At 54.1% G+C, this 23250-nt stretch overlaps 1 protein-coding gene across 1 annotated transcript in view; it reads right to left on the reverse strand.

Moving 5' to 3' along the window:
- Positions 1-23250, reverse strand: part of AKNA (AT-hook transcription factor) — a 55609-nt gene that overhangs the window by 30109 nt on the left and 2250 nt on the right. The window contains 3 exon segments of the mRNA XM_077836072.1: positions 10208-10282; positions 10898-12144; positions 15268-15804. Of these exon segments, the coding sequence (XP_077692198.1) occupies positions 10208-10282; positions 10898-12144; positions 15268-15622 (1677 nt within the window). The 5' untranslated portion in view covers positions 15623-15804.

The raw sequence follows: 23250 nt of genomic DNA on the forward strand, positions 1-23250 counted from the left end.
GAAATCTAGTAGATTGGTGAGACATGATTTCCCTTTACAAAAACCATGTTGACTCTTCCCCAACAAATCATGTTCATCGACGTGTCTGACAATTCTGTTCTTTACTATAGTTTCAAGCAGTTTGCCCGGTACTGAATTTAGGCCTGTAATTGCCAGGATTGCCTCTGGAGCAATCCTTTTTAAAAAATTGGTGTCACATTAGCTATCCTCCAGTCATCCAGTACAGAAGCTGATTTAAATGATAGGTTACAGACCACAGTTAGCAGTTCTGCAATTTCACATTTGAGTTCCTTCAGAACTCTTGGATGAATGCCATCTGGTCCTGGTGACTTCTCCAGATTTGTCACCTAAAAAGAATGGCTCAGGTTTGGGAAGCTCCCTCACATCCTCAGCCGTGAAGACTGATTCATTTAGTTTCTCCACAATGGCCTTATCGTCCTTGAGTGCGCCTTTAGCATCTCAATCATCCAGTGGCCAAAATGGTTGTTTAGCAGGCTTCTTGCTGCTAATGTATGTTAGGATATAGATATTCAAGCCTGTCTGTAAAGACCTATACTTTAAGAATTTAGGTATATGTTTATCATTAAGCTAGTTATAGAGGTATAAAAGAAAGAATCTGTGTAAGGGCCTCCTCTCACTGTGACAGTCTGAGGCCCTGTTCTTAGGCTAAGGCCTTTGGCTAAGCAACAGAGGCAGCCATAAGCTGGGAAGCGATCGGTCACATCCTCACATTCCAAACTAGTCACATTGAAATAAGGCAATCTGGGGCTGTTGGAAAGGTGATCCGATCTATCACCCCCAGAGAAAGGGAAGAGCCTAGAAGATGTAAAAGGAAATTTAGTTTGGTAGTTTTCTCTCTGGTAAGAACTCAACTTATCAATAGACACAGCTGGGAAACCTTTATGTCTTTATAGATGTAGTTGTGAAATACTCACTTCTGTATTGTTTTGTCATTATAGTTCCCCCTTTACTATTGTTTATTTGCATGGTCTCTGTCTGATTCTGTGATTGTTTCTGTCTGCTGTATAATTAATTTTGCCGGGTGTAAACTAATTAAGGTGGTAGGATATAATTGGTTAGCTAATCATGTTACAATATGTTAGGATTGGTTAGGTAAATTTCAGTAGAATGATTAGTTAAGGTATAGCTAAGAATATTACTATATAAATTTGAGGCAAACAGGAAGTAAGTTGGGATTCGAAAATAAGGAAAAAGGAACTTGGATTTAAGCTTGCTGGAAGGTCACCCCAATAAACATTGAATTGTTTGCACCTTCGGACTTTGGGTATTGTTGCTCTCTGTTTATGCGAGAAGGACCAGGGAAGTGAGAGGGTAAAGGAATAAGCCCCCTAACGATGTACTTAAAATGTTTTTGCTATTACTTTATGAGGCTTTGGCTAGCTGTTCTTGAAATTCTTTTTTGGCCTTCCTAACTATATTTTTACACTTCATTTGCCAGAGTTTATGCTCCTTTCCATTTTCCTTAATAGGATTTAACTTCCACTTTTTAAAGCATGCCTTTTTGCCTCTCACTGCTTCTTGTACTTTGTTTACGTTGTTGGCACTATCTTGGTTCTCTTACTAAGGTTTTTAATTCGGGGTATACATTTACGTTGAGCCTCTATGATGGTGTCTTTAAAAAGTTTCCACGCAGCTTGCAGGGATTTCACTTTGGGCGCTATACCTTTTAATTTCTGTTTAACTAACGTCCTCATTTTTGTGTAGTTGCCCTTTCTGAAATGAATTGCTCCTGTGGTGGGCTGTTGTGATGTTCTCCCCGCCACAGGGATGTTAAATTTAATTATATTATGGTCACTATTACCAAGCGATTCAGCTATATTCACTTCTGGGACCAGATCCTGTACTTCACTTACGACTAAATGAAGAATTGCCTCTCCTCTGATGGGTTCCAGGACTAGCTGCTGAAAGAAGCAGTCATTTAAGGTGTCAAGAAACTTTATCTCTGCATCCCATCCTGGAGGTGACATGTACCCAGTCAATAATGGGGATAATTGATTATTGAGTTTTTTATTTTTATAGCCTCTCGAATCTCCCGGAGCATTTCAGTCACTATCACCATCCTGATCAGGTGGTCAGTAGTACATCTCTGCTGCTATATTCTTATTGCTCAGGTATGTAATTACTATCCATAGAGATTCTATGGTACAGCTGTATTGGCCATGGTGAGCAGCTTGCTCGGAACTCGTCGGGCTTCAGCTTCAATTAGCAGCCACCCCGGAACCTGCCCCACAGAGCAGAAATCGATGCATTTCTCTCCATACGGAGTTGGTGGCTAAAGTGCAGTTTACAGGTCAAAACTGCTCCAAGTTCTCCAACGCAGCCCCTGGCTAGTACGATGGGCAGAGTCCACGAGTTTCAGCAGATGTTTCATTCCCAGCTAGATAGCCTTGTTGCTGGAGAGGTGCATGCTGGGAGTTGGAGCTAGAGATGGGCAAAATTTTTTGCAGCAAATAGTAAATTTGCTGAAAAATGCATTGGGGGGGGGCGGGATTGAAACTATTCGCAAATTCAGGTCAAATTTAACTAATAGTTTGAGCCAAAAAAAAATTCGGAAATGTTTGAAACGAATCGTTCCAACGTTTAGTTTTGAATCAACAATGAAAAGTTTTGTGCACCCTCGATTCATTATTTTTTCTTTGGGTTTTTCATTTCAGTGAGAAAACCTGGAAAAAAAAATCAGTTTTGATTGGAAACTAACCAAATTCTTTTTCTGTATTTTTCGGTTTCGCCCCCAAACAAAAATAATCAATTGTTTCCCAGCTCTCTCCTCTTCATACATTTTAGCCACGGAGCGTTGCCTGGAACCAGCAACATGAGAGAGCAGTCACTCAACACACGTCAGACACGAAGGAGGACGTACAGCACCGAACCTAATTACTGAGGGGAAGAAGAGAGTATACAAGGCGTGGATCTACCTGGAAAAGGAATGCATCGTATCCCAGGAGCTCACCCAAATACATAACTGCACGTGAATCCTCATACAATTACACATTCACAAAAGCATGCACATGTTCCCCTGGACAAGTCTTTCTGGCTTTGAGAATTATTCATTCAGGAGGCAGAACCAGTACCGTGTGACATAGGTGACACCCCCATAGGACAGGCAGTGGATTACAAAAGGCAAATGTTTTCCAGAACTAGTCACGTTAGGCAGTTTGCGAGCCACCCACTGGCTGGAGAGGGCTGGCTCAGCTCATTCATCAGCTGTACAACCAACGTGTCCGGGGAGAGGACAAACCCAGAGGGGAGGTGAATGTGCTGAATGGATTTGTCCTTGCGAACAGCCAGCCCCGTCGGGTCGGTGCCAACCAGTTTTATGCCGGAACGCAGCAAGAGACCGGCTCTTGGGAATGGAAACGGAAAGAATTTGTGACTTGTACAGCCAAAAAACATATTTACCGCATTTATTTATAACAGAGACCGGGGAACTTGCACACACATAGCAAGAGACGTTGCCTGGCTCAGAGGGTACACAATCTAAAGAGACGAGACAGACAAAAGGTGGGAGATTATTATCCGCACTTTAATATGGGAAATCGAGGCAGAGAGAGATTGAAAGTGACCCGCCCCCAGCCACGGGGTGAGCCAGCGTCAGAGCAGGGAATAGAACCTACAGCTCAGCGCCTTACCGACAAGACCATCCTTCTTCCCCAGACTGCCTGTAATTTCAACAGGTGGCTTCTATTCTAATTTGGGACTGACTGGAAGGATTGTTTAGTGCCAGAATGAGACCCGTGGACTGTCACGGTGTTGTGAAGAGAGGGAAGGCACCTGTCCCAAAGCCAGTGGGACAGCCCTGATTCACAGCCTGCAAGACAATTAGAGTCTTGAGTTCACCTGGGAACATGCCTTACCCAACAACACAAGATGATGGAGGGAGGAAGTGTGGGCCCGTGGTTATGACACTAGCAGAGATGCGAGAGAACTAGGTTCAAGTCCCTCCCCCGTTACTGACTCTCTTGTATGACCTTGGGCAAGTCACTTAGCCTCTCTGTGCTCAGTCCCCCATCTGTACAATGGGTATAACAGCCCTGCCCTACCTCACAGAGGTGTTGTGAGGATAAACACGTTAAAGATTGTGAGGGGCATATTACGGAGAAGGACGGCATGAAAGTACCTAAGATCGATAATGTCAACGCACTATTGATACCACATCAGCGTCAAGATAACACAGTGCGATAACCCGGGACACACAACATTCTGCCATTGCTTGGACACAAATACTGCAGGGGCACCGGGTGATGACTGCATCCTGTAATGCACAGTCCAGTGTCCCCCACCCACAAATGCACGATGGCTGCTCTAGGCGATCCATTAGCTGAAGAGAGAAGCCTTCATGCTCTGATGATCAAAGATAAGAACTTGAAACAGAACGAAAAGAAAAGCGCTCTGGAGATTAGAGAGATACACATTTGATTTGCGGGAAAAGACCCAGGGTGGGGGCCCACGACCAAGACACTTGGTGACCTGCCTGCAAATGCTACGGCACTCCCACCATATAGCCTAAGCTTCCAGCAATTGGAAGTTCCCACCATTCTTACAGAATTTTCTGCCTCTGGAAGCAGAGGGGGGTGTGTGCCTGGGAACATGCATGTTTTTATATATAAATACACACACTAGCTAATCGCTTGCAGTGATTCAGAAAGCCTCGGCGGGTGCCAGCAAGACCTTTCGGGCTAATAAAATAGTCACTGACTACAATAAGTCATAGGCTTAAGAGCCTAATTCTTTCTTACTTAAAGACACACTGCAGTGCTCCTCCAAAAGGGGTCCAGAGGGAATGCATAGCAGGTCCTGCTCTCTGTTCACTTCGGCCAAACCTTCAGTCTTAAGCCGACTTCCATGTTTGCACCCACGATCAGGGCCTTAGATCTGTTCAGGCATTTATATTACACTCATCCCTGGTGGAGCTGAGACCCCTAGTGATCTACCTGACCTAAAGTGCTGGCCCAAAACACCCCCCCCTCTTCACACCCCAATTCTTTTCACCTGCAATTTGTGTGCACAACAAATGGAGGCTAGCATTTGTAAATCTGTCTCTTTCGGTCTTACTTCTAACCAGCAAGCCCTTTCCCTTAAGGGGACTAAGGGACAGCTTCCCCAGAGGAATGAGGGGGCTGGCGGTACTGATCCTATGTAGAATTCTGACAAAGAAGCGATGCTCTCTGCTGGTGATGAGTTCTGGTCTATAATAAAGCTAATGCGACTTTCCCTATATTGAGGGTTAGTCTTTCCGAACGGTTAGAACAAGGAATTGGGAGTCAGGACTCCTGGGTTCTTTCCCAGCTCTGACTGAGCTGTGTAACTTTGGGCAAGTCACTTGGGGCCTGATTTTCAGCAGTGCTGAGCGCCAGCAACTGGATGGAGGGGTGGGGGGTTCAGCTCTTCCGTAAATCAGGTCCTCCATGTTCTCCGTGTCTCCGTTCCTCTGTGTGTAGAGTGGGGAGAACCCCTACCTCAAGAGCGGAGGTTTAATGTCTAATTTGAGATCCTCTCAGGGCGGGTGCTGAAACAGCGCAAAGCATTATCACAGGCCACTTCACCTTGAGCAGAGCGGAGCTGCTCCTTCATGTTTGTAGCACCAATGGGGGCTACACTTCAGTCCCCCCAGCCCCTGAGTTCACCAATAAGCCTTCCCTGTGTGATGCAGAGGAGAGAGTGCATTGCTGACCAATCGGAAAGCCTGGAGACTCGCGCTAGGTGCTGCCCTGTCGCTTTAAGAGCTGGATGGATTCTTTGGGAAAAAGCGGTTCCACCCCATATCTACAGGCTGCCAAACCCATTATCCTGGGGGGACCCCCAGGCTGGGCTCCAGACAGGGGAGCCCCAGATGAACAGCTTTTCAGGGGATCAGCCCTCACCCGCACCTGTCTGCCTGCAGGGCCATGGTGCTGAAAGAGGCCCCCTCTCTCCCCAGCCAGCCAGGGCCTGGGAGCGGGTACACGGTGATCCCGCGGCTGTAGTGCGGAGTGACAGCACCCACCTGAGCCCAGGGAGCTCCCGGCATGTGAAATGCTGCACTGAGAGGTGTCACTCCTTGTTGTGTCGCACCGTAGTGCCAAAGGGAGGTGTGCCGGGCAAGCCACGATGATAGCCCCAAGCCCTGCAGGGGAGCATGGGCCTTCACCAGGCCTGAGGGGGCCTTGCAGACAGAGCAGAAGAGGGAGGGATGTACTCTGCTTAGGGATGGTACCCTGCTCCCGCTTCCAAACCCTGTTCACTGATAGACCCTTCACCCCACAGAGGCCCCCACTCTCAGAGGGCGTCTCCCCATCACCCCAAGCCTAGCTCGTCACTTGCCCTTCTACCCCCTCATTACCGGACAACGTCCTCTCTAAAAAGCCCTGTCCACCCACCACCTCCCTGCACAGTCATGGCTGGGCTCCCCTCCAAGCTGCATTCACAGACGGACTGCCCCCTCCAGACACACAGAGCGTCCTCCACGCTGAGCTCCACTCACGCCTCTCACCTGTGCCTCCCTCCAAATTCCAGCTCACACACCGACCCTCCTCACCCAGCCGCGCCACATCCCAGACAGGCCATCCCCTCTCCGAGCACATCCGCACAGCCTCTCCCCTCCCCTGGAACGATCACAGCACGCAGATTGCTACCAGCTCTCTCTGCCGCAGCTTTGCTCCCGTCCTGCCGGGCGGTGCGTCCCGCCACACTACCCTCTACGGCGGCACACGGCAAAGAGCGACTGTGGCCCTGGCTGGCGTGTATCTGCACATGTGCGTAAGGCACTGCATGGGAGGCGAAAAGGGGACCGGTGGCCTCAAAGCTAGGAGGACAGGGTTGCTTGGAGCTAGCCTTTGCTTGGAGCATAGCTGCACCCCAGAATGCCAGGGAGCAGCGAGAGGAAGGATTGCCCAGTGGTTCAGGCACTAGCCTGTGCGACAGACCCAGATCAGGGGGGTACAGGAGTCTGGTGGAAGGCAAATATATTGGCCACTGGACGAACAGGTTTCTGTTCCCTGAGTGACCAGAGCAGGGGCTGCCCTAGAGCAATCGGGAGCCTGCCAGAACCAATTAAGACAGGCAAGCTAATCAAGACACCTGGAGCCAATTAAGAACTTTCTAGATTCAGTTATGGCAGGCAGGCTAATCAGGACACCTGGTTTAAAAAGGACCTCCCATCAGTTAGTACGGGGGCGTGCCAGGAGCAGGGGGTGAGAATGCGTGCTGCAGGAGGAGTGAAGAGTTCAAGCGTGATCAGGCTTCAGGAGGAAGATCCTACAGTGAGGACAAAGAAGGTGCTGGGGGAAGGCCATGGGGAAGTAGCCCAGGGAGTTGTAGCTGTCACGCAGCTGATAGAGGGAACATTGTGGACAGCTGCTATCCACAGGGCCCTGGGCTGGAACCTGGTGTAGAGGGTGGGCCCGGGTTCCCCCCCAACTCCTGATCAGACACAGGAGGAGTTGACCTGGTCTGTGAGAAACACCAGAAGGGAAGGTCTAAATCGGAGAGGGATCTGCCCTGTCCCCAACCCACTAGGTAGGACACAGAGACTGCAGGGATTGTTCTGTTGTTTCCCCCATGCTGGCCAGTGATGAGGTTAGCTGAGTGGATGGGCAGGTCTGAGCCACTAGCAAGAGTGGCCAAACTGAGAGCTGCTGTGAATCTCTGAGGCAGGCAAATCCACCAATAAGCGCGGGACCCACCGAGGCAGAGGAGGAACTTAGTCACACCTGGGACTTGAGAGATCCAGGTTCAGTTCCCTGCTCTTCTGCCGTGGAAGTTCTGTGGACAGGAGGTCAGACTTGACCGTCACAATTCCGGTCTTGGAATAGTGGGCAAGTCACTATTGAAATTAATGGAGCTGTAACCAATTGAGGATCTGGTTTTCTGTTCCTCAGTGTCCCATATGTGAAATGGGGATAACCGCACTGGCCTGCTACCCATGGGTGTTGTGAAGACAAATACATTGAAGAGTGTGAGGTGCTATGGCAGGGGTGGGCAAACTATGGCCCGCAGGCCACCATCTGGCCCATCAGAGCTTTTAATCCGGCCCTCAGTTCCAGCTGGGGAGTGGGGTCGGAGGCTTGCCCTGCTCCGCGTGGCTCCCGGGAAGCATCCGCTATGACCCCCCCCCTCTGGCTCCTACGTAGTAGGTGGAGGCATGGTCAGGCAGCTCTGCACGCTGCCCCGTCTGCAGCTCCCATTGGGGAACGGCACCTGCGGATGGGGCAGCATGCAGAGCCATGTGGCCGTGCCTCCACGTAGGAGCCGGATGGGGGAACATACTTCCAGGAGCTGCTTGAGGTAAGCGCTGCCCAGAGCCTGTGCCCCTGAGCCCCTCCCGTGCCCTAATCCCCTACCCCTGCCCTGATCCCCCTTCCATGCTCTGAACCCCTCGATCCCAGCCTGGAGCCCCCTCTTGTATTGCAAACCCCTTATTCCCGGCCCCACCCCAGAGCCCACACCCCCAGCTGGAGCTCTTACACCCTCCCCCCCCCTCGACACACACACATCCCAACCCCCTGCCCCAGCCCGAAATCCTCATTTCTGGGACCCCACCAGAGCTTGCACCCCCAGATGGAGCCCTCACCCCCTCCTGCACCCCACCCCCCATTTCATGAGCATTCATGGCCTGCCATACAATTTCCATACCCCAGTGTGGCCCTCGGGCCACAAAGTTTGCTCACCCCTGTGCTCTGGTGATGGGGGACAGGGAAGTACTTTAGATAGAGTGAAAGAGCAGGGCTGCACTTGCAGCAGACCATTTGCCTAATCAATGGCAGGAAAGACCGTGTATTACTCATTGGCTCCAGCTACACTCGAAGCAAGGAACCAACTGCAGGGGGCAGCCCCCGTGTCTTAGTGCATCTGCACACAGCATGCGCCTTACAGCTGCGGTTTCACACGGGCACAACACCACAAGGGGCAGGGTACCGGAGAACCAGCCCTGCCGTCTCTGCGAAGGTTCCCGACCGCAAACTTCTGGGCTAGAATATCGATGGCAAGTGAACATAGCAGAGGCATGCTTCCGACTGCACGTGAACGGGCATGGGTGTGTTTTTGCAACAGGCACCCAGCTTCAGTGGCGTCTCTTTTCTGGCCCGACGAGGGCAGCGGGGCTTGGCCTTGAACAGGAAGGGAAGGAGGAGGGGAGATGGGAAGCTTTGCAACATGACATTGCGCCAGATTTCGACTTCCCTTCTCCCGGTGCTGCACTAGCTAAACCGCAGCTCAGGGGCTCCCCAGAAAGAGGAAGGAAGCAAGAGGCAGCGTGCAAGGACGCTGCGAATTCAAAGCTTGGGCCATTGGAAGGGGAGTAGAGATGGGGCCTTTTGCTGGGGGAGCAACTAACCCTCCATGTGCTTGTGTGGTGTCAGACTAACCAGACCCAGGGGTATTGGGATGGAAATCAGACTGCTGCCCTAGCTGAGGTGTGGGTATGAATCCATTCAGCTCAGATGTATATTAACCCTGGAGACAGACCGCCTCATAAGCAGGCAAGCTGAGGGGACAGATTCTGAACCTCAGAGGAAATCCAAGCTTCAACCCGTTACAGGCCACGCTGGCAATTTGGCAGGAGCCCGATCCTCAAAACTGCACCTGAGTTGCATAAACTGGAGCAGCTCACAGCCACCCTCTCTGGTTTGTGGAGGTACGGCCTGGGAAGGCTAACGATCCCTGCATGCAGCGCCCCTGTTTGCTCCTCGAGCATCTACAAGGGCAAACCTGGCCGGATGAAAAGGGAACCAACCATAGCATCCACCCTGCTCTCAAACCACAAGTGAATCTCTTCAGAAGCTCAGAAGAGCTTGGGTAATTTATTCTGTAATTTCCTGGCTGCCTTGGCCCTTTCTGCTTCTGGCTCGGATCAGGGCTGCCACAATATCATAAAAAGGGCAGGTCTTGAGCAATCTCTGGCCAGAAGGCAGCGTGCTCCAGTGGCTAGAGTGCTGGACTGAGAGGCAAGAGACTGAGGTTCTATTCCCTGCTGTGTGACCATGGGGAGTCACTTCACCTCCCTGTGCTTGGTTTTCCCTAGCTGTAAACCAGAGCGAATGATACCTCCCCATCTTAAATATTATTACTATTTTAAAATCTCACATGCAGCCTGCTCTTGGGAGCCTGCCGGCCCAATGTGACAGCCCCAAAAGCACATAGGGAGAAACATCTGCAATGAGGGGTGCTTATCCCAATATCTGGCCTGTTTCAGGCTCCCTGCACGTTGTACCTTTGCTCTCAGCCGTAGGCGGTCAATGGTGTTCTCAGCCTCAGCGTACTTGGTCAGCAGTTTGTGGTAGTCCTCCTGGAAGGAGAGGGAGGAGAGCACACGTCAGGGTCATGTAGGGGTGTTACTGTCACTGAGTTTTACATAGCAACATAAATGTCCAGCTGGGGGAGGGTGGACGCTGAAGGAGCAGTTAGCCACCGGGTATGAAAGTGCCTGGTGCATGTGTACACAGACACACGTACACTGCACATGGAAACACTGCAGAAACATATGTCTCAGGTAATAGGGACTTCAGAATTTAGTCTGCAAACCAAGAATCAATACATCAAAAGATTAGTTCCCCCTCTGAACACATGCGCACACGATATTCTACCTGAGCAAGTGACTCTGGTTTCCCTGCTGTTAATCCTAATGCCCTGTCATTAACACCCCATGCAATGATCTGCCCCATGGCAGTGCTGACCGGGATTCCAGAGGGATGAGCATCCCCTGTCAACATGGTCTCCTAGTCCAGAGGCGACACCGTACAGGTGAAGGCTCCAACATTTATTCCCTCCAAGTTCTGCAGCCCCTTTCTGCCCAGCTTCTTGCAGGAGGGAAAAGGGGGGGCCCTCTGATTTCAAACCTGTGTAGAGATCCTTTGTCTCTCTCCTAATGAGGTTTCCCTGGTTTGTGAGAGGTGGAAGTTACCTGCAGCTGCTTCACCAGCTCAGTGGCTTGCTGCGGGGACCTGAACTCCTCGGGCACCATGGTGGTGGAAGGGGTAGGGTATTTTTGCGGGGATCCCTCCGTGCTGCTCAGCAACACCTCCCGGACAATCTCCGCAGGAGACTTGAAGACCACGGGGCTCGCTGAGCCCCTGGCCCTCATGGGCAGAGTCCTGCCCCGCGGAGGGCGGTAACTCTGATCGTCCTTTGGGAACTTCACCCGCGGCTCCACCTTGGACAAATCCGGCAGCGGGTAGTTGAGCTGGCCTCGCCCGTATCGCGAGGCATCGGCTGCGGCCAGGGATGGCCTGACGGGGCCTGACTTGGGCGAGCCAGACCGTTCTGCCTGCTCACCGGCGTTCCCCTGGGGGCTCAGGGACCTGGACTGCCTGCTAAACTTGGAAGGGAGTGCTGGGGAAATGGCCTTCTTCAGCTTCCGAGCCCTGTCCTGCTGCTGGCTGCCAGCCTGCCGTAGGGAAGGGGGAGTCTTTGTTGCCTGGAGCCTTGAGCTCTCCGAAGGCTGAGACGAAGGCACGGGGCGGTGGTGGGATGCCCTCGCTCCATCAGCAGAGGTAGCCTTGGAGACTATTCGGGGCGGGTCCTCCACGCTCTCAGTATAGGAGGGGTCTGGGAAGGTCTCTGCGTCGATGCTCAGGGCATTCTGAAGGTCTTCCACAGACAGGTGGTGCAGGAGGCTCCGGCTCAGGCTCCAGTGGGGGGAATCGGCCAGCGGGCTCAGATTGGGGCTGTCCAGCTGCCCGCCTGAGGGCGACGAGAACTCCATTTCTGTGGGGAACTCCGGGCTCTCTCTGAGCCGGCTCTGGCTTTCAAAGACATCAGCTCCGGTTCTCTGGCTTGGCTTGGGGGAGCACTCCGGCAGGGTGTTGGAGAGGGGCGGGCTGACGTCTGAGTGTCCCGAAAGCTCCTCTCCGCCATCCGTGGTGAAGCTGAAGGATTTGCCATAGTCCCTGTACAGAGCCTGGGCGTCCCGCAGAGCATCGGGGCTAGCGCTGTACTCTGAGCCATACTGGCCCTCGAAAGAGAGCTCCGGGTAGCCCTCCCCTTCACTCCCTGCCTCCCAGTCCCCCTCCTGTCTCTCCACATCCCCTGAGCTGGCTCGGTCCTCATCCTCTTCAGTCATGTCTAGCTGCCTGTCTCTCTGTGGGTGCCAGTGGGCTGGGGAGGTTAGGTCCTCCTGTGTCCCATCATGCTCTAGCTCCTCGCCATCATCTGGAAAACAAACAACAGTGCTGCCGTCACCAAGTGCTCAATGGTTTCTTTGTTCATTTGATTTTTGCCCCATGAACCAAACCCCAAAACTGCTCAGGAGAGTTGGGTTCTATTCCTGGCCTGCCACTGGCTTGCTGAAGGACGTTGGGCAAGTTACTTCCCTGTCCCATGCCTCAGTTTCCCCATGTGTAAATGGCAGAAATGATACTGACCTCCTTCATTAAAAGTGCTCTGTAAGAACTAGGTGGGAGTATTATTATTCCTACAAACATGGTTTTTGTTTTGTTTAATAATAATAATCCATGCTTTTTGCCCCTATATTTTCCTGCTGCAGAGAGTCCCACAGGTCATGTTACTTAGAGAAATAGAGATCACACATACGTAACTGTAATTCTTTCCAGTTCTGCCATTTTAAAATATACTGCCTTTTAATCCTTTCCGAGTGCCCTCTTGTTCCGTTACAAGATGGGAGCAGCCTGAGTGGCTTTCTCCGCACCATGCATACATTTCTAGACCTCCAGCATCTCTCTTTTCTATTCTCCAAGCCAAGCCAACTAGTCCTTGGGTAAAATATTTAAAAGTGCCTTAGCAAGCTAGGTTCCATTGACTTCCAGTGAGGCTCCCAAGTGTCCAAGTCACTTTTGAAGATAAGACTCAGGCGCTTTTGAATATTTTACCCTTAATTTTGTCAACCTGGAAAGTCATATGGAAGCTTCCCTTGCCCAGCGGGTCCAATTCTCCTCTCACACCATTTTAACGCTGGTGGAACTCCATCAACTTCAGTGGAGTTTCTCCTGTCCTGCTGGGGTACATCAAGAGTATCAGGACAAACGTCCCCAATCATTTTTATTGTCCCTGCTTTGGGATGTTTCTATTTCTGTTACAGCTTTAAGGGGAGATGGCCAACCCTTGAATGCTATCTTCCAGAGTAGGACTTCAGTATATATGCAACACTGAGAATATATTTAGGGGTCATCATCTCATTAACCACATGAAGATATTTGCATATTATTCCTTTACCCTCAATACAGGCTAAGGCTACATCTACCCGGCAGTTGGGAGGCATGGCTGAGCTAGAGGAGATGGAGCTAGCGTACTAAACAGAGAGGTAGCCGCAAGGGCAGCGGGATGGGCTAGTCACCCGAGTACAGTCCCCACCCGGTACTCTAGGTGCGTAGTCAGGCGGCCAGTCTGGCCCTCCGCCCATGCAGCTGGATCACAGGTCACCATACGACCTGCAATCACCCTTCCCAACGGCAGTGCAGGCAAACCCTGGATATCTTCTTGACTCTTCCGGCCACCACTGAGCAGATGCTGGCAAGGACAGCTCGGTCTTTTACAACGAAATCCAAACCCACCACTGCATCTGACCGGCCCTTAAGGATTTCTTCCCCGACGCATTACTTTGCCCTGGACGGCCCTAACATTCACCCGCCCCCACCCATTTGCATGGCTCCTTTTTTCAGCTCCTTCCAGAGTTTCTCACAAAATCTTCGTTCGTCCCAATTCACTGAAATGTTGGTACCATCAGGAAATGTTACTGCTTCCACTGTTCCCTTCCTAGTCCAAGGTCTTAAACTCCTCAGTATTAGCGTGGTTTCCCTTTTAACCGTCGTACATACTGACCAGTCCATCCCCGGGAACAATCATCATCCCCAGCCATTGGAATGCAAGGTGCAGAGAGGAAGGGTAATATTTTCTGAAATGCCCAAATGATTTAGGTGCCGATGTTGCAATCTGGGCTCCTTCGTGATTAGGGCCATGTCTATACAGCGAAGAAAAACCCCAGCCAACTTGGGCGCAGGTTGCGGAGCCGTTTCGTTGCTGTGTCGACATCAGAGTTCGGGCTGGAGCCCCAGCTCTGGGACCCTCCCACCTCTCAGGGTCCTCGAACCAGCCCGAGCCCAGACGTTGACATGGCAGTGAAACAGCCCCACAGCCTCAGCCCCACGAGCCTGAGTCGGCTGGCACAGGCCAGCTGCGGGTGTCTGGTTGCTGTGTAGACTTAGTCTTAGGCACTTGTGAAAATGTACTGCAGGTGACTTGCCCCAAGACAGCCGCAATCTGGTATCAAAGCTGAGAACAGAAATCAAGATTCTCCTGACTGGGGTTTCATACTTCTAGGCTGTGTCCTGACCAGCACTAGTCCTGGTGTTTGCTCCCCACGGAGATGCCAGCTGTTAACATCTTTCCATACTGCGCAATGATCATTTATTTATTCCAACTCTGGGCTTCCTAGCTAGCAACATGCTGGGACTTTGCCTCTTACCATACAGTTCGAAAGGTTCCTTCACAGAAAGCAGATTTCTACCAACACACATGGACTGCAGCCCATAACTGTGGCCACACTGAAAGGTAGATGAGGTAGACGCAGGTCCATATTCCCTGCACAACACCTGATGCAGCTGGCATTCCCCTCCTGTGAGTCAGACATGTCAGAGGAAAATCTGCTTGAGTGAATTTCCTGAGAACTGGCAATTCCCAACAGGAGGGCTTCTCTAGCCTGCAGCCATAGCACCTTCAGCCCAGAGCCTGCCAGGTCTCATAAGCTGAACGACATCAGACCTAGTCAGTGCTCGGGTGAGGGACCTCCAGGAAAACGTTAAGGCGTTGCAAGGATGGGCACTGGAATTCCCACAGGTAGCGCTCTCTTTGCCCCAGTGCTGTGACGCTGAATGAGATTATTCACTGCAGGCCCTCATCCCTGCATGAACGGGATCCTGAAAGACCCTCAGTGTTTTCTGCAGGTGGAAGGACGCTGCTCATAGGTGTGTGCTGGCCACATGCCAACTGCGGTTTCAATCAGATACAGAATGGCTCCTCCCTTCCTGTACTAAACTGTTGTGAGGCGCACATCCGATGGGTTCAGTGTTCTACCCCAGAGGTAGCTGCATTTTACTGGCAATACCTAGACACTTAAGCTCACTGGAATTAGTCTTCTTCAAGGCATGTGAGCTGCATTTCCCAGGACCCAGCAGACTACTGGGGTCTGGAGAAAACACCCCATGCCCTGGCATCGCCCATCCCCCCGTGGCAGTTACTCTCTGCTCTGAGCTATCTGGGCTATCTCCGTAGTACATGCAGGCTACCAGAGGAAGAGGAGAGAAGAGAGAACCGACTCACCAGCGGGTGGGCTCCTGGCATTGTCCCCTTGGACACTGCTCCACTCAAACTCCTGCAGTTCACGAAGGTCGAAGCTCCTGTCACTCTGGGCCAAGAGCCCCTCGGGGGAAGGTGGCCCCTTCAGGAGCCTGACGTTTCCCAGGAACTCCAGTTCTGCGGGCTCCTGGGCCGGGGACTCACCCCACTGGCCAGCGCCACCCACCAGTCCGTTCTCATCCAGTCCAGCAACTCCCTTCTCCTCCATGTATCCCTCAGACCCCTGCTCCACCTCCTCCTCCTCCCAGCGCTGCCGCTGCCCAGAGCCATGGCCAAGGTCCACCTCTCCCCAGCGGGCCCACGGTGCCGCGCCGGCCATGTCCTGCCGTCCCCGGCGAATGGCGTGAGGTGATGCGGCAGGGCGAGAAGCCTGGCTAAGGAGGCACCTGCCGGGGCAGAAGAGGCTTCACTTGCATCATTTCATGGGGCAGGCGCCTTGCTTCCTTGGGAAATGTAGGTCACATTGCGGCTCCATTCAGCGCTTCAGTATCCTGCCTGCAGCTAAGAGGAGACAGGCAGAGAGAGGGAGAGACGCGTCATGGCAGCCAGGAGGGACACAGTGGGCTCTATTCAGACAGTACCTCTCCCTGTGTGTGCCCCCCCCCCCCCAGCACAGAGATGTCAGCTGCTGCCTGAAGCTTCCCCCACCAGCTCTCCCCATCCCCAGCTCCAAGGGGAGCCAAGTCACCTCAGGGATTGTAACCTTCCCTCCCCAAATAAGGGAGGGGGCAGGAACCCCCCCGCCCCCCAAAGGGGCCCAACATCCAGGCTAGGCGCCACATAGATGCCGTCGTGCTGCCTGTACTGGGGCCTCGTGACACGGCCGCGGTCACGTCTCCACACAGCGACGTCCTGGGTCTCTGTCCAAGGCAACGTCCCACGTGGAAGCTGGAAAGGTGGCACCCTGCCCGCTCCCTGGGCTGCTGAGCCCACCGGCCCCACGCAGTGCTCCCCTCTCGACACTGGGCATGCTGCTGGGAGCCCCGGCCCACTCAGACGCGCTCCGGGCGAGTGGCAAAGAACTGCTTATTGGTACGGTGTGCTGGGCCACAGCCTGAACCCAGCACCACGTCCCGCGGCCCTGCACGTGTAACCCCCACACCTCCCAGCTCGTGGCACCGAATCCACTTAGAGAGAGAGCCTTAAACGAGTCTGTTCTCCAGCCTTAGCTAACAACCAGTTGGCTTTTAGCTCGTGCAGTGGAGCCTCATGCACTAAGCTCCAGAGGTCCTGGGTTCGATGCTGTCCACCGACAACTGGGGTCTGTTGGCGTTACACACGCAGCAACTCAACATCAGCAGGGCGGGACAGTGGCCTTCACCTTCCCACACAGCCGTCTCCCTGCCCTTCCTTCCAGGACACATAGCCCGAAACACAATCCCTCCCTGCCTCTTGCCAGCCCGGTCCCAGGATCACAGCCGCTGCACGAGAGCAGGCAGAAGGGAGCGCTGTGCTGTAATGCGCACGCACCTCCCCACTCCCAAAGCCTCGCTCGTCGTGATGTCGGCCGGCGTGGGCAGCGTATTCAAGAGCTGCCGGGCCTCAATCGTAAGTCTAACTTGTGAGCAGGCTGGCCATACCGTCCTGCCAGCCCTTCAGCGAACGCCGCGCCCCTTCACCTGGGCATGCAGACAAGACCTGCCATGAAACCCGGCAGGCCCATCTGCGGTCTGGGCCAGGCGTCAATGCCAGCCACACTCAAAGTGGGCGTTAGGACCAGTCCTCCTCCATCCTGGAGCAGATGAGGCAGCTTCGGGTCTGCCAGGGAGGTCACACACAAACATGGCATTGCTCAGAGCGCCAGGGCGGCTTTCCAGCAGCAGCAGCTGGCGAGGCTGCAATTCTCCTACAGGGGAGGCTATTCAGGGCAAGGACCGGCTCCACCCCACCCCCTCTTCCGTGCAGCTGGAGAGACACTGACCCACTGTTACAGGCCACTCCGTCAGGGCGAGCAAAGCAATCAATGGCTGGACGGGTGCTGCACATCAGGCAATGCTGTCAGAGCAGTCGTGGAGGGGGTGCCCAGGAGGCGCTGCAGGGAACGGTGAGGGGGGCTGGCTGTGGGGGAGCTCCCAGCTGTGCCGGTCCCTGTTTCAACACAGCATTGGAGAAATGCCAGTCCGGCCCCGAACAAGTCAGGTCACCTGTCCCGCTGGAAGCACAAACCAGCTGGTAGCTCTGTGAGGGGGTGATGTGCCACAGCCCATCTCCTCCTGTGGCTGGGGTGAGGAAAAGGAAATTCTCACTTCCTCAGCCGCTGGGGGAGAGCTGCCCGGTGTGCACGCTGGCTGGGCCTGGGGAGCGGAGACCTTGCCTGGGGGGGCCGAGAGCCCCCGTCCCCTAGACCGCACTCAGCGGCAGAACTTCCTTGGCCTCCTCTCTCCAGTCGTCCCTCCCCATATATTAAGCCTCAGCTGGAAGCGACCGCAGGAGTCCGACGCACCACCCCAAAGGAAGGGAGGTCAGTGCTGCTCTGTGCCATTAGGGTTTGGAGCCCAGGACAGCAAGAACCAGGGGAGCAGCTGGACCTGGAGCTGCCGTGCGAGGAGCCTCCCACCGTGCCTGGGCATTGTGTGCCGGGAAGCAGCTCCCAACAGACTGGGGAGGCTCTTACGCAGCTGAGCTGGTGTTTATCCTCCCCCCACATCCACCAACAGCCCCACTCTCTCCCTTCCTCTGTCTCTTTGCTGCAAGGGCCTTTCCCCAGCCACTTCACCCCCGCTCAGCACTCAGTTCTGCCCCGTCAGGACACCCCTTCGAGAAAAGAACCCACTGCAGGAGCGCGCAGGCATCCCCCGGAGCACCTAGAGCCATTGCTCAGCCAGGCAGGGGGACCTCAGTACATCTGCACGATGAGACCGTCTGTTCTGCTGCCTCTTCATGGGGCCCCAAGGAGCAGGTGATCTGCATGCTCCCCTCTGTGCAGGCTGCCTGCCGCCAGCTCCCACAACTCTCCCACTGAGACAGGATTGGGCAAACTCCCCCCGGTATCCTCCAAGCTGCAATGGAGGGATCAGAGAGCGGGCAGAGGACCCCAGGAAACTCCTGTCTTGCTCAGATCAAAGCTAGACGTTCTCTCCCTCTCTGCACTGGGCACTGCCCCTGGCTGTGCCAGGCACTGATCCGCCCAGCTCCTTGGTCCTGCAGAGCCAGGAATTGGTCACCAATATCTGCACGGTCAGACCCTTTGACAGCCAGTGACGCCTGCATCCACGGTGTGTGCCGGCTATGTTACTGGACATGACCCTGTCGTGCAAACTCCTGCCGTGTGCCACCAGGGAGCAGCACCTCATGCGTTTACACTGCCAACGTGAGCCGGAGTGGGTGTGCAGTGAGCCCTTCGGCCACCCTGTCTGTCCGATAACAAACATCCTCTTGCCCTGAAACCGCTCAGCCTCGAGCCGCTTGTTTCACGTCACTAGCCAGTTTCACCCCATCTGCCTCTTTTCGCACTTCGTCCTTCCCTTTGCAATGGGACCTTCCCTTCTAGGGCAAGGTGCCACAAAGCTAGTGCAGGCCGTTTGCCCGCTCCTGGCTGCCGTGGACCAAGCGAAGCTGCTTAGCAGCCAGGCCGCTGTACTGGCAAACAAGCCGACTGATGTTCAGCGGGGCCGGGCACCTGCGGCTCCAGCTGGAGTCAGTGGCCCTGGGACGCCGGCAGAGGTACTGGGGACACCAATCCCCTGTGCGGTGGACACCAAGCTGCTCAGGGGACATGGTGCCCATCAAGGCCTAGATCACTGGTTTGAATCTGGCTCCAGGAGAGTAGCAAGCAGCCAACCACTGGTGGCCTGTGTGAAATGAGCGGTTGGGTCTCAGCCTAGTGCCCACTGGGGAGGGGCCTCGGAACAAAACCCACCAACCCAAATCATCACACGACGAAGAGCAAATGGGCCCTGGAAGCCCAAATGCCCTGGTCTCCTCAGCAGCGATGCCTCCGGGGGCCGAGGCTCCTGGTGTGGGTGGGGAGGCTTGCTCGGCTGCAGACCCAGCTGTTCTTGTCCCGTGCACCAGCGAACGACTGGCCTCCAGCACCACATTCACTTTCACTTTTAACGAGCAACGCCCAACACAGCCCCTCCCACTCCACCCTGCCAGGCTCCGAAGCCAACGGGCCGCTCCTGAGCTGAGAGCTCACAACTCACCGCAGTCTGGCCTCAGCCAAATTCAGACTCAAGATTGGGAAGGGGAAAAAAAAAAAATGAAATCAAAGAATAAAACAAGCCTCACCCCCAGCACTATCCCTCTCGTCAGTGCAGTCTCGGTGAAAACTCCGCTCCCATCACTAACCCCGAGAGTACCGGCAGGCTCCAGCTTGCCAGCCGCATGAATGCTCTGGAGTCCCCAGCATTAACTCCGCTGCTCTCAGCTCTTGTTCCTGTGCCAGGCCCTGCCCCACAACCGCTTCCTCCCCTCTGGCAGCCAGGAGCAAAATCGCACCCCAGCAAACTGCTCTGCTCTCCTGTCTTCCTCGCTGTGGAACAAGGAAGCAGAATGTTCTCTCAGCTGTGACCCCAACCTCCGGTCTTCCCCCCACACGCGATGCCTCACCCAAAGAAGGTATTATAATAAGTCCACAACTACCTGGGACTTCCCTGTCACCACTGCTGTGCACCGTGGCCACTCAAACCTTCAGTGCCATTGGGATTAGAACTGAGATCCCCCCCGTTAAAAAAAAAACAAAACAAAACACAGGCCCCCTTCATTTGGGCTACTGGAGAATCACCCTCAGCTGTTAGCAATATAGGGCCAATGACACACAGCTGCACAGTTCTGCACAACTGGGTACACATCATCCAATATAGGGCACGCATGTACACACACACACACACACCCACCCCCCTGCTCATTCCTGGATTAAATCCCGGGACACTAATGAGCAGCACGTGGATCTTTAGCTGGGGCGAACAAGGTCAGAGCGCTGGGGGCAGTAATGAGCCACTCCCAGAGAGCATTGTAGCTTCTGCCACCTACCAACGCCCACCTCAAAAGGATGATGCAGGGGAAGGAGCTAATGCAAAGACACCTAGCTGGTAGTGGGAGCTCGACCTGCCAAAGCCAGTGAGGACTTATCCCCCACAGTCACAATCCCCCAGGTCATTCAGCAGGGGAACAAGCTGGGCTCGCCACCGGGCAGTTGGAAGCGGAGAGAAGAACCTCAAACAAGGGCATTACATGTCCCTAGAGCCCACCACAGGGTCCGTGCAGTGGAACCCGGAAAGGGGCAGACGGGCTTTGTTTCAGGATGGAGAGCTCCAAGGCTCTCCCGCCCTCCGGGATGTGTGGGCGGGCATGGAGTTGTTTGAGGTCCTTCCATTTCTCCCCAAGCCTCTGGTAGCTATGCAGATTCGGGCGAGAAGCGGTCAGCCAGAGTTAGCAGGGGAAGAGAGCCAAATAAGGGGGGAGGCCGACAGCCAAGAGAGAGGACAACAAAATAAGAGAACAGCCAGATTGAGCTTGGAGCCTGTTCACTGTCTGCACGGAACCGTGTCGGTGTGTATGGCAAGTCAGACTGTGTGTGAAAGAGACAGTGGCTGAGATCCAGCAGACTCATTCCACTGATGACCTAAGGGCAGGACTGGAGAACTTTCACTCCCTTCCTCTCCAGCTGATGCCTTATTATTGTGGCCTGGGGTTTCCCAGTGACTAGTGATTTCAAGAGCCCAAATAGAGATGCTTTAAAGGGGCCTGTTAGACACCCATGCTCTGGAAATCAGGCCCCTCCCCAAGGGGGCTCATGTTGGGCTTTTGAAAGCCCTGGCCTCTCTCTGTGGTTGTAGCACCTTTGGGCCCCAGTCAGGAATCAGGGCCGCACTGTGCTAGGCCCTGTACAACCAGGAGAGATACGGCCCCCGCCCCAGCTCACAATTCAGCATGTAGTGAAATACATCCCACCTTTCTCATTATGCCCTCTCTCCTCGCAAACACAGGCCCTGGCGGGCTTCTTCTGCCTGACACAAGACCCACACCCCTCCACTCACCACAGCCACAGGCTCACTGTCCCTAGCCTGGGCCCTGGCTGCCAGCTGGCACCCCAGAGCTGGCCAAAGGGCTGAGCCACAGCTCTAGAGGAACTCTCTAAGAAGGGGAAGAAGTCAGACTGCAGGAATTCTCCTGTGCTGCCAAGATTCCTGATACTTCAAGACACCGAAGGGCAACACGGACGTCTCTCTGATCCCTTCCCCTGGAAGGAGATCAGTCCTGCCCACGGCACCTTGTGCCCCACCCCTCGCCCCATCCGAACCCCCTCGCAGCTTTCGGCGCCCTGTGCCTGCTCCAAACCCGCACCCCTCTGCGTCACAGGTGAGCAGGTGGCCGCAGAATGGCAGCCACAGCACGGCCCTGCTGCTGGCTGCGACCCCAGCTCCCTCAGGTGAACGGGCAGCCGCTCCGAGCCGGAGCTGCAGCTCGGAGCCAACGGGAACCTGCCTCTGAGTGGGGAGGCTCAGAGCCCCCAAGGCCTGGCAGTAGGGCACACAGTCACCTCCCATCTCCTGCCCCCTCCCATCATCACCAGCCAGAACAAAACCAGGAGCACTGGAGGCTGATATTATCCACCCACAGGCCAGGCCCAGCACGGGCAAGGGTGGTGCCAGCTTCTCCCAACACTGCCCTGCCAACAGGCCTGAGCCTAATCTGCAGGAGGCCCCTACTAGACACTCAGGTAAAGAATGTGATAGAAACCCTGTAGTGTTCAGGGCCCTGGTCCTCGGCTGGGATGGCTAACAAGCAAGCTGGCTAAAGTCATTGGGGGGGGGTGGGGGGTGGTTTTCATGGGCGGGGCCACTGCTGGGAGCCAGACAGCAACTCACCAACTCGTCGTCTTCTGCAGGTCACTGAGCCGGCAGCACTGCCTTGATCTCAGCGGCGCACCAGGAGTGCCAGGAGAGAGTGGTAAAGAGCCACAGGGAAAACTGATTTCTGCTAACGCTGAACAGGGAGCTTTGCTGGGATAAAGCAAACAGTGTCATCCCTCGAGTTCCCAACCATAAGGCTTCTGCCTAGAATCTTCCCCAGCTCTCTCCCACCTGGCTTCCTGCTACATTTTTTGCCGAAGCAGTCCCGGCTGCTGCCATGGACATGGTCTGAGATCTCCAGTGAGACTGGAGGTGGCCCGTACATTCATGAACGGGAGGGAAGCACCCACAGCAGGTGGTAACAGTACCCGGGTTTTCTGGGAGGCTTCCTTCTGGCCTGGAGTTTTAAACCCAAATTTTCAAAAGCTGTCCCTGATTTTGGGTGCCCAACTTGAGGCAGACACCTGATTTTCAGAGGTGCTGAGCACCCGCGGGTCCCATTGATGCCAGTGGTGGGTGCTCAGCCCCACTGAGAATCAAGCCCAAGGTGCCTTAAATTGGGTACCCAGAATCAGTGGTCACTTTGGAAAACATGGGTCTTGCGGCATGTGTGTCTGCATGCACAGAAGCAGGAGTCGGGAAAGACGCATGATTCACATCCAGGTTGCCCAGCTTTGCTTCCCTTACTGCTCTTTTTCCCTGGCGCAACTCCAGAAACCCACAGCCCTTTCAAAGCAGCGGCAGGAGCTGGTTCTGAGCCGCCTGCATCATTACAACCCGTGTAACTTTCCGAACAGGACTCCCTGCTACAGTCAGACCCAATGGAAGAGAAAACAGCTCTCAAGAGATAACTGGTGTTAAATTAGTGTTTTGTTTTCTCTCAGGGCGTCAAACCACAGCCATCAACACAAACTCCCTCCAGGCCACAGGAGCTGTGTGTCAAACTCCCTACAAGCCACACAGGCAGCGTGGCTACTCCCAACGTACTCGTTACAACCCAGACCAACGGTGTGAAACGCCCAAACACACGCCCTATGCCCTGGGAAAGCGGGAATCCAGGCCATTTTCATATCGCAATGACGCTGCCAAGACTCATTCATTCAGTTTTACTCATCAACCAAATAGCTTCTTCTCTTACTGTTGCTCAGAA

This window comes from Eretmochelys imbricata, chromosome 16 (genome assembly GCF_965152235.1).
Source record: "Eretmochelys imbricata isolate rEreImb1 chromosome 16, rEreImb1.hap1, whole genome shotgun sequence".
Classification (NCBI taxonomy): Eukaryota; Metazoa; Chordata; order Testudines; family Cheloniidae; genus Eretmochelys; species Eretmochelys imbricata.